Source organism: Rhipicephalus sanguineus, chromosome 9, assembly GCF_013339695.2.
Source record: "Rhipicephalus sanguineus isolate Rsan-2018 chromosome 9, BIME_Rsan_1.4, whole genome shotgun sequence".
NCBI classification, from domain to species: Eukaryota; Metazoa; Arthropoda; class Arachnida; order Ixodida; family Ixodidae; genus Rhipicephalus; species Rhipicephalus sanguineus.
The window spans coordinates 87,718,681-87,734,054 of NC_051184.2; the positions used below are offsets into that span (position 1 = coordinate 87,718,681).

The 15,374-nt window shown below is 49.9% G+C and overlaps 1 protein-coding gene across 1 annotated transcript in view; it reads right to left on the reverse strand.

Annotated features, from left to right (window-relative positions):
* Positions 1-1,267: 1,267 nt before the first annotated feature.
* The window catches only part of LOC119405712 (carboxypeptidase M), a 73,556-nt gene continuing 59,449 nt past the window's right edge, over positions 1,268-15,374 (reverse strand). The window contains exon 10 of the mRNA XM_037672551.2: positions 1,268-1,402. Coding sequence (XP_037528479.2) covers positions 1,268-1,402 — 135 coding nt within the window. The remainder of the gene's footprint in view (positions 1,403-15,374) is intronic.

Here is a 15,374-nt window from a genome sequence, read left to right on the forward strand (position 1 = left end):
AATTTTCGTCAGAATGAGATGCATCCAGAGACTCTACGGCGATCTGTTTGAAGCGGTTGAAACAGTTCTGGCACAAAATGTCGGTTTCTCTGATGGATGAGGCTTCTTCTGGCGTGCGCCTTCAGGAGGAGTGGCGTCTTAGCCACGCCAGACAGACAGATGGGACAGAAGGGGCAGATTTTGCGCCCCCCCCCCTCTTAGGCAAATAGGAAAGCCCCCACGCCCCGTGAGCACGCCTATGGCCCCACTCGTAACACAGCCTGTGTAAAGCGAATGAGTGTTAGTGGGATACATCAAGGGTGTTTTTTATTAGCATGAAGACATGTTACGAGGCATTCAAAGGGAGGTTGAATCGGTTGAATGTCCTGTCAAAAGCCTTCAGTGCGAACAGGTGCCACGTTTTACAGCCAATATGCATACAGTTGAGGCGAGCGCACAGCGAACATCCTGCACTGGTGATCGCATTCCAGTGCCATCATTAGGTAGAATGCAGCCCATTTCGTGCAGCACACGTGTGATTCCACGGCGCTTTTGTAAAGTAGCCGCCACCTGCCCCACATTCTCTGGCATAGCGCTTCGCGCCATTCGTTTTTCAAGAGAGCCTAGGCATCGCGTCTTATCAGTGATAACAACCTCATGTGCATTGTAGCGTCTACAATGCAGGCGAGGCGACCAAATGTAAACGTAGTAGCGTTCCCTGAAGGCGTAGCGACATAAATGGAGAAATAAAAACATGGTAATCGTTCTAACACTGCCTAAACAAAGCGCGATTGCTTACCTTTTGCGTCGGACAGCCGCAATCCACCGTCGCCGTCGCTCTCGCTCATGAAATAGCACCGGAAACGTGTAGAAGTGCGTTCCTGGCGAGTTTTTGTACGTGTTTGAGCAGCCGACAACGCAGCAGTTGCTTCTCAACATCGCTGAAGCCCGAGAGAGTCGTTAAATCACGTTGAAAAACACAAACATCCGTGCACTCGCGTAGACGCTCGCTGAAACACTGTTCGCCGGGTCCCGCGAGCGCTTCCGAGCCATGGCGGCAGATGGCGTGGTCGGCGCTTTGCGCATCGCCTATATATAGCTCTGACCGCAAGCGTGAAACGCTCATTCAGAAGAATCATTTTGTCGTTCAACCGGTTGGGAGAATCGGGCGCTAGTGTTCTTCTAAAACTGTCTCATGTTGCGTTGAGTCATACCACGTGAATAAGAGCCAAGGCTACAAAATTTCCATGTCGTGAACAGTCTCATGTTTATTGCCGAACAGTGTTTTTCAGCCCACAGTGTCCTGGACGATATCATTGGTGGATTCCTTGTGCAGCGCCTTGAGCGTCACGTTCAGAATGGTCACCTTTTCCTCGGAAACGCTAAAATGCTCTCTCGCTTCTTGAAACCCAGGGGCAGTGACCTACGTCGTAGCAGGAGAAAAATGTGGTCGCAAAACAAACATTGATCATCTTTACTCTATTCAACTAGAAGGAAGCAGAGGAGATAGAGGCAGTCTATTCAAAAGCAGAATAATTAGCCAGCATATAACCGCTTACTTACTAGTCTGCCGAGAATGGGATGGGGAGTGAAAATGCCCAGGGAAAATGTGGGCAGAAGAATAAAAGTAAGAAATAGAAGTCTTTTGAAAGTCGTCCTTGGCGATGAAGGCAGGGGGTTTCGACCATTAGACCGAGCAAGAAAAAAAAACTGTCGCAAGTACAGAATATTAGCGCGAGCCGTCACTTTCACTCTTCTCCAGAAAGGCTTTCACTCCCTTTCAGTGCAGATTAACCGACATAGCTAGCGAAGAGAGAGGCAGAAGGAGGAAGCTAACGCCAGAAATATTAACAGGAAAGCGGAAAAGAGTAGCGAGTGAAGAAACCAAGAGTATAGAAAGAAGAGGACAGCGAAGAGAGCCCGAGGAAGAAAGCGGAGGAGGAGAAAGCGCTGCCGGGAGCTTCGGACTAGACCTGTGCGCCAGTTAGAAATCGCTGGTGGCGGCGCTCCGGTGTTCCGACTTCCGGCGGCGGCACGTGAACGGCGTGGGGTTCAGTGGGCCCGCGTCGGCATGGCGCAATGGGGGAGGGGGTGTGGATGGGACAGTTGGAGGGAGAGAAAGTAGTTCCGTGAACTCAGAAAAAAAGCTATGCAAAAAACGCTGTTAAGAGTTCGTCCGTTGGAAGAATCAAATAATCCGGCGCCTGGCTTATTGCCTTTACTGGCATATTTTTTCATTGATTTACGCGAGTAAAAATGAAACGAATAAACTGGGCAAACAAGCTCTTCTGGGCAAACAAAGCCATATATTTATCTAATTTAATTACCATTGCATAGTGTAGTAGGTCCAATAATACAACAATATACTATGCCAGAGAGTTTCGATGTCGCCATTTAATGCTGGAGGACGCCGCAGCGTTGATGCCATGCAATACTCGTCAGCCTTCTGGAGGAAGCAAAGATACTACAACTTCCGGTGAAGTGATGTAATCTATGCTTAGTTTTCCGTTCATATTAAAAGAAAGGAGAAACGGTGGTGCGCCGCAATTATTGCGCGGCGGCGGTGGCGCCATCATCACTCTTGGAACTTCAGCGGTGGCACAGCGCGGCGGCGCAGATGTCTACTTCGGACCCACTGCGGATGCGCTACTTTGCCTGCGCCACTGCCGTATAGTGAACTAGAATATACTCTAGTGGTGCGATCTACGGGGCTCCGGCGTCCTCTTATGCCTCGAGACGGCCGTGTGAGCGGACCACGCCGGAATGAGCGGCCGCGGCCCTAGGCATCCGCTTCTCAGTGTATCAGAATTTTTGACAGTGGCACAAGGTAACGAAGCGCCTTTGTCCCTGATAAGCGATAGGCTGACGGTGTGCGCGCATGGTTATTTCGCTCGAAGCACGGTTGGGTGCGCTGCAGTACGGTAGAGCGTGAGCGCAGTCACGTGGTTTTATTTTATATTTCGCCCGCTTTCTTTAAGCACTGCAAAATAAAAAAATCACCACGCCGCATGTACGTTGTCACCAATAACTGGATTCGTCGTTTTAGAATGCTCTCTGCATTGCAACGAGACGCGCTTGGCCTTACAGAGAATACTGAAAATCTTGCATAATTGATCTTAGTTAAATAAGCGATTAAGCGCAATATAAAAATATCCTAACGAGTGCCACATGACGGCAAACCATATGTCATTGGTACCATCCAGTTGCCGCTAACCACTTTTGTGAACTCCCTGGTTCTCTTACGTGAAACACCTCTTATATTATGACAGGGTAACGCAGCAGTCTGGCAACAAAAAACCAGAGAGAAAGGGCTCGGGAAAACAAAGAATCCATTATTAACAGCGGCACTGTTTATTTAAGCTTAAGCTCGGTTCGTGTGTCGGTCGCCTAGAAGTACTCGGGCGGGTATGCGCCACAGGAGTCGGGCAAGCCCCACTATCGAGTGCAGCAGGTGCGAGGGAAAGCGAAGACGTCGGAGGGAGAGGGCGGAGTGAAGTACAGTAATGGAGAGCAATAGGGAAGGAGGTTGGAGCCTGGCGTGGGAGAGAGCAAAGCCTAGTAAAAAAAACGAGGAGTGCTGAGGCAAGAGGCCGGGAGGCGGAAGGAGGCGAGCGTGAAGTGAAAACTGGGCTCGGTTTGGGGTGGACGAAGGAGAGGAGCACCAGAGAAAGATGGAGAGAAAGGGAGAGAAAGATGGAAAGAAAACAGAAAGAAAGAGATAGAAATAAAGCTAGAGAAAGAGGCAGAGAGAACTAGAGATCAGGGTTGTACGGAACGGCGTTCCAAGGAACGACGTTCCAGGAACTAGTTCCTTTTTGGAGGAACGGAGGAACGCCACCGTTCCATTGAGGTTCGGTGGAACTGTAACGGTAACTTGTTACGTTTTCGTAGGAACGGCAGAGGGAACGGCGTTCCTTTTGTAAACGTTCCTCGACATTGAACAGGCGCACGCACGCAGAACGTCATGCCGAACTGGGCGGCTGGGCGACCGTGTGAGGCGCGAGAATCTACCGCTTGCCTGTCACTTGACTATGGTGCAGCCTGATTCAGGGAAGCGCGCGATGCCGAGACCGGCCAGCTGCGGAAGGCACAGCTGATGTTTTTGCTGTTTATCCGAGCCAGTCTGACAGCAATAAGGGGTCGTGCTGGAGCGTAGACACACATTGGAGAACTTTTACTTGACATTCGAGAATAATCGAACCCCACTGTAAGGCCGCCACCTGTGAAGGGCGCGCTATTTTTTTACCTCGGTGATATTTTTGATCGGCCTACTCAAATGTAGCTTTGTGTGTGTGTGTGTGTGTGTGTGTGTGTGTGTGTGTGTGTGTGTGTGTGTGTGTGTGTGTGTGTGTGTGTGTGTGTGTGTGTGTGTGTGTGTGTGTGTGTGTGTGTGTGTGTGTGTGTGTGCGTGCGTGCGTGCGTGCGTGCGTGCGCGGCTGCGTATTCCGGCGGTTCTGCTAGCCCCGCCACGGTGGTCTAGTGGTTATGGCGCTCGACTGCTGACCCGAAGGTCGCGGGATCGAATCCCGCCCGCGGCGGCTGCATTTTCGATGGAGGGGAAGATGTTTGAGGCCCGTGTACTTAGGTTTAGGTGCACGTTAAAGAACCCCAGGTGGTCGAAATTTCCGGAGCCCTCCACTACGGCGTCTCTCATAATCATATCGTGGTTTTGGGACGTTAAACCCCAGATATTAATTATTAATTATCCGGCGGTTCTGCTACGCGTACCCGTGGTCTTATTGGCATAGAGGAAAGCGGGTGTGCCGACTTACAGTAGTCGAGGTGCCTGCATGCGCGTGGTTCCGCGGGGTCTTCGCACGGCTCCAATCATCGTTGTAAATCTGATGTTTGACGCGCATGGGACAGAGGAACCAATCACAACGCCAGAGGCCGCGGAAAGGGAGTGGGTGAAGCAGCAAATGCTAACCACCGTAGTTCCGCGCGGTGGACTCCCACTGTGCATGAATGGTCTTGGGCCCCTACGCAACGGTGGCGAAGTTACACTTTGGTTCTATCCCCTACAGTAAGCGCATTGCCGTGTGCAGCGTACGATTCCGACGTTTAATTGGCTTTTTGTTCGCGCGCTAGGCGACTGCGAAGCTTCGGCTAAGTTCCTGCGAATATTGTTTCTCGTCGCGTGGTCTTTAGCGGTTCTCGATACCCGGTTGCGTGGATGGCAGGGAAGAGGCCCAAACACAGCGGACGCGGGTGTCACAGTGGCGTTTGTCCCGTGCCTTCAATGGTTGCGTCTGGGCAGCTATCCCTTGAACATGCAAGTTACCTCCGCGGCTATCGATCTATATTTTTTGTTATAGCTCAGTTCGATAGCCGCAGCACCGATAACGTCTGTCATGCAATAAACGATACGCGTACATCCAGCGCTATATTCTTGTTGCGCCCGCTGAGGCTGCCCTCAACCCTACGAACTCCGTTGACTGGGTTCCTATTTGTGTACAACACGGTAGTGCCCTGAAGCGCTTGATGGAATGGCTCTTCAAAATTGTCAGCGAAGGGCTGACGAGAAATTAGGTTCGTCTTCGCATACCAACATCGACATGCAGCTCTTGCTGAGTGCGAACAAGGTTCTTTACTAAGTTGCGAATATGTATCCTGGATAGTATTTTCTACTCACACTACAATATTTATTAGCTCTCGTTGAACGCCTACGTATTGTACTTTTAGATGTAGTTTCGTGCAAGAAACCTATTTATATTAATGTATGTGCGGAAATTTCTATTTGAATACCTGAAGCGCGGTATACTGAGTGCGCATTTGAAGACTGACGTGGAATGTGCCATGTGTGTTGCGATTGAAATAGACGAGCACGAAAGGTGCAGTTAGACGCGTCTGTAGTATGGCCGGTGGTCTCAAAAAAGTTCGTCTAGGAGCGTTTCTTTAGATTCCTTTTATTTACATACAACCGGCTTCCGGCGATTTCAAATTTGTTATGTATATGTAGCTGGATGTGAACTTAAATTGATCACAACATTTCACCTCAGGATTATCCGGCACTGTGATTTCATTAAAAAAGTCAAATGTAACGTTAATGTAACGCGTCACGTTCCAATTTTCGGAATGTAACTGGAACAAGTTCCTTTCAGATTATGGGAACTTGTAACGGGAACTCGTTCCAAGGTTGGGAAGGAACGAGGAACGCGCTTCCGTTCCCGTTTTAGAGGAACGTGTACAACACTGCTAGAGATAGAAAATGAGAAAAGAAAGCATACTATGGCCATGTATTGTATAGTACAACATAACAAGGGGTTGCGAAAGGCAAGTGAGGTTGGTCAGGGAAAGGGGGTGGGGAGAAGGTAGAGCATAGCACAGCCTTGTGTACTACAAGGCTATGCTAAAGCAAGGGCGTGGGAAAGGGAAGTGATTGTGAGGAGGAGGGAAAGGAGAGGAGAAGGCAACCAGCTCCACAGTTTCTACAGTCTTCGCACCTCTAGTACGTAGCTGCCTTAATTTTTTTTAGAATAAGCGTCATATTCATGTGTCCTTTTGTTCTTCCTGTTGATCAGTGGCGCTGCACTGTGTTATGCAATTTACATAAACTACATGGAGCCAGCAGACAAGAAAGCCATGCAGGGCATGCAACTTCAGTAATCTAAAGTATTATACAGCCGGGCTTCTTACGCAATTATTATTAATGAGCGAAAAGTAAAGAAAAAATTGAAAAGGTTGTTGATTTCCTCAATACGTTCCTTGGCATCGTATGGCTCACAAAGCGTTCGACTTTCACACACCTGGAGGTGCAGTTTTCGGCCACCATGTGCTAGAAACAACAATCTCTATTCAAACCTTCTACGTCTAAATCTGCAGTGCAAAATGACATTCGGCGCCGTGTCCAGCGCTCTACCACAATTGCGACCCGTACAGGGTGTGCCTAGATAAGGTAGAACCCATAATCCCGCTCACCATTCCCGATTTTGAGGAAATTTAACCTAGGCCTGGGCATTACACCCAGAACAGAGGTTTCCAAGTTAGTTTTGTGGCAGAAAATCTTGTTAGCCTGAAAAAATATATACAATTTTTGACCACGAAAAACACTTTTGCAATTTCTCGACTTTCAGCAAACCTAGCGAAAGAAACGGTGCATTTCTTGGTCACAATATTTGTTCCCATCAAATCACAAGTAAAATACAATCTTACGAGTGTATTATTTCCCTTACCTGTCCAAGCACTTTTGAGGGAAAAAATCACAAGCATTGCAAACCGCACAAAATATATATATTTCAGGAATTTATTGCTGTAGAGAAGGCAGTTGCTGTAAGTTAAGTAAAGATATGAACTACCATATTCAGGCTCTCTATTGAAATAATTTGCGTTCTCTTACGCGTTCCATTTTACTTCAGGATTGGCCTGAAACGTTGATTAACTAAAAAACGGCGACATTAAAAATAGGTTTCTCAAAACGGCCGTTTAATTTTCTTTAATCCCTCTGATTCATGTCAAGGACGTCATCTACCATTCTGCGCAAAAAAAAACGTTGCATTATTTTGGTTGCAAACAAGTTGTAGTGCGTCACATGTGACCAAGTCAGCCTAGTGACAGCGCCGCTCGTTATGTGTTGAAAATCAAATGTAAGTTATTCAAAATAATTGTACGCGATATAATCACAGAGCAGCATCTACACAACGACAAATGCGCAGCCAGGTTGCATGGTACAGCAAGCTTTCTCTTGCGATCAGCCGCTTGATAAACCCGCAGTAGCGGCCGCTCGATGCTGCGGGCGCTCACATTACATGAGTGCCGCTTCGACTGCGGACGATCGGCGCTTCCGCGTGAAAACTACGCTCAGATGACGAACAAGATAAGGAATACATCACTGTGAAAGCTAAAGGCTGTTAAATGCCAACAAGGGCCACATTATACGACAAAAACTCAGCCAGGAATATTGCAGTGAGCGCCTTCAGTACAGCATGCATGTAGTACCTTTCCCCTGTTGTTATGCCTGAAGCCGCAAAATATCGTGATAAACGCGTGGCTTGCGTTGAATATTACATCTGCGGACACACAAGAATGCAGTATTGTAAAAGCGGTAGTTTATTAAAGCAAGGGACTTGGACACACTTCGGTTAACAGCCGGCTTCTCTTAACAGCCGGAACAACTGCAGTTTGAGTTGTTCGACCATCGTGAGCGCGCATGCCAGCTTTCATTATGTGTCACAGGTTTGCTTTTGTGTCATATGTTGCTGATGAGTGAACCTTATTATTTTTAGGCCATCAGAAGAGAGGAAGCAACAGATGAGCGCACGGCGCTTACTGCAAGATTCCTGGCAGAGTTTTCGTTCTACTTCGGTACTACGAAGCATTTCTGTATGGCGAACATATATGAAACATGGTAACATGAAATCATGACATGCGTGTCATGTACGCTATGACATACATGTCCCACTCATGGTGCGCTTGAGGCCGTTTCTCTATCTTGACATGTACCAAATTTGGTATTGCGTGACGTGACTGCATTGAGAACGTAAATCACAGGTGGTAACATGAACCTCATGATATGCATGTCATGTAGAACATTTGAGAAGAGGTTTATTGGCGGTGCGTTCCTGTGGTGACGCTCTCAACAAACACAGCGAGTCGGGGCAGAGCACCGTCCAGAAAGATGCCAGCGACCAGCAGCGCGAGGCGAGCGTTGGCGATACTGCTGACCGGCGACGCGTCTTCTTCTTCACAATTCGCCCCCGCCGAAAAAACGCCAGGCCTGCGCTGAAACCGCAGCACAGTCACAGCGAAAGCTGGAAGAGCGGCGTTTCAAGAGCCCGTTGTAAGCTCTCTTGGGGCTACAATACAAGTACACTAGAAAGGTACCCACTACGCCATAAATCAAATTTTCGTGAAGTTGGGAAGCGCCTACTAAGCCATTATTCGTCATTCTGCGGAGAAGCGAGGCACCAGCTACACGTCTGTAAGGGATTATGTGCACTTTTGTTGACGCGACGACTGATGACGATGAAGAATTACGGCTCAGCCCTTTGTAATGGGTTGGAAGCTTTAAACGGCCCACCAGTTATGTAATTTGCACTGGGTGACGCCCGGTGGCTATTTCCCTCTGCCGTCATGCTGTATAACATACGCTGACGTGGGAGAGAGACGGGGGAGGGGTGCGAAGAACTTTACTGAGACCCCGATGAAATGGACCATGCGCTTATGGGCTTCCTTGGCAACCAATACAAGTGCACTTGCGAGGAAACCACTACGCTAAAAATCATTGTAATTTTTGAGAAGTAGGGCAGCAGGCACTGTGCCATTTTTCGTCATTCTACGGAGAGCCGTGCTATCTGCTAAACGCATGCAAGGCATTATGCGCACTTTGTTGACGCTGTGCCTGATGACGACGAAGAATTATGGCAGAGACCTTTGTAATGGGTTGGAAGCAATCAACAACCTACTCGTAGCGCAATTCGCATTGTGTGACGCCTGGTTATAGAATTCGCGTTGTGCGACGCTTGGTGCTTATTTTACTCTTCTACCACGCTATATTGCATATGCTAATGTGGTTCGTTCCCGACACGAAGCCTGTATAGGACCTTTTTGCAAAGCAGTTTCAACCACCGGCATGGCTCAGAGGTTGAATACTGGGCTCACACGCAGAGGGCCCAGGTTCGAACCTCGTTCCATCCTGGAATTTTTTCTTATTTCGTTTTTTTTTATTTCGAGCGATACTGGTTACGGACACCGGCGGCGGCGGCGGCGGCGGACAACTACGGCGCCAAAAACGGCCGGTGAAATGATCTCATAACAGCTTTCGCTGTAAAAGAGCCATCCTGGCGACCTAGGAGTCTGGAGGCAGAGGGCTGTGGTATGGCTTGAGACGGGCCACGTGGACGAGGTCACGTCCACGCCGGCGCATGTCGTCAGATGGGGAAACTGGCTCAATGATAAAGTTCACCGGGGATGTTTGCTCCAAAACGCGGTAAGGCCCTTCGTACTTTGGTACGAGTTTTGAGGAAAGCCCAGGAGTTTGGTAGGGAACAGCCAGCCATACAAGAGATCCAGGGGAATAGCTGGGACTTCGAAGTGAGTCGGCGTTGCTTTCCTTTTGGCGCTGTTGTTCTTGCGATGTAAAGGTGCGCGCGAGTTGACGGCACTCTTCCGCTTGTCGGGTAGCTTCGGGCATAGGTGGGCATTCGGAAGCGTCCTGACGATATGGTAGGAGAGTGTCGATGGTGTGCGAAGGTTCGCGTCCATACAGGAGGAAGAAAGGTGAGAATCCCGTGGTAGCCTGTGTCGCGGTGTTGTATACGAACGTTATGAATAGAAGAACGCGGTCCCCATTTCCATGATCAGATGTCACGTACATCGCGAGCATGTCACCGAGGGTGCGGCAGAATCGTTCGGTGAGCCCGTTAGTCTGCGGGTGGTAGGCCGTGGTCCGTCGATGAACAAGGTGGCATTCGGAAAGCAGAGCTTCGACGACTTCGGAGAGGAAGGCTCGACCTCTGTCACTGAGGAGTTCCCGAGGTGCGCCGTGTCGAAGGATGAATCGGCGTAGGACGAAAGGCGCTACGTCCCGCGCTGTAGCACTTGGCAGAGCAGCAGTTTCGGCGTAGCGTGTCAAATGATCTACAGCGACTATGATCCACCGATTGCCATCCGGTGTCATCGGAAGTGGGCCGTAGAGATCTATGCAGACGCGGTCGAAGGGGTTGGCAGGGCGCGGAAGTGGCTGCAAGGCTCCAGACGCGCGCGAAGGCGGTGATTTGCGACGCTGACAGTCAGGGCAGCACTGAACAAATTTTCGTACAAAGTTGTACATTCCGCGCAAGTAGAAGCGATGGCGAATACGTTCATAGGTTTTGAAAACTCCGGCATGGCCACACTGTGGATCGTCGTGGAAGAGAGCACATATTTGTGATCTTAAGCTGCGGGGAATCACCAAGAGCCATTTACGGCCTGCGGGAGCGTAGTTCCGTCGGTGTAGCAGCCGATCACGAATGGCGAAATGGGCAGCAAAACGGAAAGGCGAGCTAGTTGGTACTGATTCATAATGGTGTAATAGTAGCGCAAAAAAGACGAGGACAAGAAAGTGAACACCACAAGCGCTTACTCACAACTGAAAGCTTTATTGCTTGAACAGAAAATATATCTAAACTTGACGCTCGACTAATTCCCGCGCATGCGCATCGTGGGCAAGGCAAAAGGCAAAAACCAGAACAAAAACACATCGCCTTCAACCCTCCGCCCCCCAACAGGCTACCCCCTCTCCTTGAGTAGCATCACTTCCCTCTCCGATATGGCTAAAGACGGATGACTAACGCACGTAGATGCCCTCGTGCTAATATGAAAAGCTTCAGCGAGTTCTCGTGTCGTGCGATCGCGGTGTTTGAACAAGATCTCCGTCGCGGGGAATTGCGCTTCGCACCGGCACTCAGCGCAGTGCATGGCCAAGTGCGTTAAGGGTCTCCCATGCAAGGAAGACTGATGCTCTCTTAGACGTATGTTCAAACATCGGCCTGTCTGGCCGACGTAGACACGACCACACGACAGAGGGATGCAATAGACGACGTTGGCCCTGCACGACACAAACTTAACTTTGTGGTTAATAGAGCAACCGCGCGTCCCGACGTTGTCAAGCCTGTTGCCGACCATTGAACATAGTCTGTCTAGCCTGTTACTAGCAGAGAAAACCACCTTATATGCGGATGTGGTACTCCGAGCTTTTAACGGCAGGGGCGGTGGATTGAACTTCACATGTGAGGTGCCAGTTGACAACACCTTACAATTCCTCGACCTATCACTGCATTTTTCTTCACAGCGCGTCTGCTGGATGTATGCACCCCGGTCTACAAAACCGCTCTTGAGCTACCGTTCCTTCCACTCTAAGCTGGTGAAGGACGGCATTGCTATGTCGTGTCTGAAATCCGCTGTCAACAGATCGTGTGCGCATTTCGCTCTCCGCAGCTTTCAGGAGCAGGTGGATCGTCTAAAGAACGCATCCTTTCCTATATCGGTAATACAAATCACCTGCCAGCGCCTCGTCAAACAGATAAAAGGTATCGATGCACGCGGCCAGAGCACCGATCAAAATGATAAAATGGCTGTTATGCCATACGTACACGCGCTCTCACATCGGCTTAAGAAGACAGCCCAGCGATTTGGGCTAAAGGTGGTTTTCTCTGCTAGTAACAGGCTAGACAGACTATGTTCAATGGTCGGCAACAGGCTTGACAACGTCGGGACGCGCGGTTGCTCTATTAACCACAAAGTTAAGTTTGTGTCGTGCAGGGCCAACGTCGTCTATTGCATCCCTCTGTCGTGTGGTCGTGTCTACGTCGGCCAGACAGGCCGATGTTTGAACATACGTCTAAGAGAGCATCAGTCTTCCTTGCAGGGGAGACCCTTAACGCACTTGGCCATGCACTGCGCTGAGTGCCGGTGCAAAGCGCAATTCCCCGCGACGGAGATCTTGTTCAAACACCGCGATCGCACGACACGAGAACTCGCTGAAGCTTTTCATATTAGCACGAGGGCATCTACGTGCGTTAGTCATCCGTCTTTAGCCATATCGGAGAGGGAAGTGATGCTACTCAAGGAGAGGGGGTAGCCTGTTGGGGGGCGGAGGGTTGAAGGCGATGTGTTTTTGTTCTGGTTTTTGCCTTTTGCCTTGCCCACGATGCGCATGCGCGGGAATTAGTCGAGCGTCAAGTTTAGATATATTTTCTGTTCAAGCAATAAAGCTTTCAGTTGTGAGTAAGCGCTTGTGGTGTTCACTTTCTTGTCCTCGTCTTTTTTGCGCTACTATTACACCATTATGAAATGGGCAGCTTGGCGTCGGAGAGATCGGGATACTGGAGTGATCGATGCTCCAGAAAGATAGCCGAAAAGAGAAGCTATCCACGGGTCACGGCGTTGTTCAGTAACAATGGAGTGAATTTCGAGGGATGTGACCGAGTGTGTGCAGCTCGTTGCGCAGGCCGAGTCTGGAGGTAGAGGCGAACGGGACAAGGCGTCCGCGTCAGAGTGCTTGCGTCCGCTGCGATAGATGGCGCGAATATCGTACTCCTGAATTCGGAGTGCCCAACGGGCTAGTCGGCCAGACGGATCTTTCAACGTGGCAAGCCAACAAAGGGCATGGTGATCCGTTACCAGGTCGAACGGGCGACCAATACAGGCGGAACTTAGTAAGCGCCCATACTAGAGCTAAGCACTCCTTTTCAGTGACGCTGTAATTGGTCTCTGCTTTTGTCAGCGTGCGACTCGCATAGGCGACGACGTATTCGGAGTAGCCGGGCTTACGTTGGGCGAGGACAGCGCCAAGACCGACCCCACTAGCGTCTGTATGCACTTCAGTGGCAGCTGTTGGGTCGAAATGGCGGAGGATGGGAGGAGAGGTGAGCAGACGACGGAGCGTAGCAAACGCGACGTCGCACTCAGGAGACCAGGAGGAGAGGTCTGTGTCACCGCGTAGGAGCTGAGTCAACGGCGACATGATGGACGTGAAATTTCGGACGAAGCGCCGGAAGTAGGAGCATAGTCCGACAAAACTTCGAAGCTCTTTGATGGTAACAGGCTTCGGGAACTCGGCGACGGCACGAAGTTTCGCAGGGTCGGGTAGAACACCGTGCTTGGACACAATGTGGCCTAAGATGATCAGCTCCCGCGCGGCGAAGCGGCACTTCTTGAGGTTGAGTTGCAGTCCAGCGTTGGTTAAACACGTCAAAACCTGTCTGGGCCAATGTAGATGGGTAGGAAAATCGGGAGAGAAAACGACAATATCGTAGAGGTAGCATAAAGACATAGACCACTTGAGGCCACGCAATGTGTTGTCCATGAGTCGTTCAAACGTGGCAGGTGCGTTGCAAAGGCCAGAGGGCACCACGTTAAATTCGTACAGCCCGTCAGGTGTAATAAATGCAGTTTTCTCGCGATCAGCTTCAGCCATCGGAACCTGCCAGTAGCCAGAACGTAAGTCTAAGGACGAGAAGAATTCTGCTCCTTGAAGGCTGTCAAGGGCGTCGTCGATGCGCGGCAAAGGATAGACGTCTTTCCGCGTCACCTTATTTAAGCGACGGTAGTCGACGCAAAAGCGAATAGACCCGTCCTTCTTGCGAACTAGCACGACAGGAGATGCCCAGGGACTGTGGGATGGTTGAATAACGCCACGGCGTAGCATATCTTCGACCTGGTCGTTGATGACGCGACGTTCTGCAGCAGAGACGCGGTACGGTCGTTGACACAACGGCTGGTGCGAACCGGTGTCAATGTAGTGATGTACTTCCGACGTGCGGCCCACGTTGACGTGCGGCCCACTTGTTGTGCGCGCTCACCAGTTCGTAGTTAGTGAACAAGTCCTCTACGTCGGTCTCATCGGCGCCGCTGAAAACCTTCGGGTCTCTCAGCCGAGGAACTCCGGTGCCGCTGCCGGACTGGGCGGACGGGGCCGGTTGGTCGACGTTCGTTGTCATGACGGGCGGAAGTGTTCTGCTTCGCAGCTCCAGGTTCAGTTGACGGGGACCCTCAGCACCCTCCACCGATTGAGAAGAGGTTTATTGGCGGTGCGTTCCTGTGGTGACGCTCTCAACAAACACAGCGAGTCGGGGCAGAGCACCGTCCAGAAAGATGCCAGCGACCAGCAGCGCGAGGCGAGCGTTGGCGATACTGCTGATGATGATGATGATGATTTCCTTTATGCATGGCTCACACCCACTCTGGGGGATTGGCCAAGAAACGATTAATTTAAAGTAGAAGTGGCCACATATGATTTCTATGACTAATGAATTATAGAGTAAGAAAAATGCATAATGCTAATTTAAAATTCAGAGTTAAAACCGCCCTGATTCAATTAAGAATTTTTGTACAGCGGAACAGACATCCCGGTGACAATGACCTAATGAGGAGGCTACCAAGGATAGAATATTAGAAGTAATGAAATCCAATCTAATTCGATTAAACTGACCGGCGACGCGTCTTCTTCTTCACACATGATTTGCATGCCACGCTTATGATGCGCTCGCGGCCGTTTTCCTAGCTTGATAAATAGCAAAGTTGGTTTTGCATGACGTGACCGTATGACGAGCATAAATGATAGGTGGTAACAGGACAATCATGACATGCATTTCATGTGCAGCATGATTTACATGCTACGCTCATGGTGCCCTCGCAGCCGGTTCGCTAGCAAGATATAAACAAAAATTGGTATTGCATGACATGACTGTATGACGAACATAAATGACAGGTGGAACATGAAAATCATGATATGCATGTCATGTAGGGCATGATTTACATGCCACGCTCGTGGGCTGCTCTCGGCCGTTTCACTATCTTGACAAGTACCAAATTTGGTAATGCATGACGTGACTGTACCACGGATATAAATGACAGGTGATAACATGACAATCATGACATGCATGTCGTTTAGGACATGATTTACATGCCATGGTAAT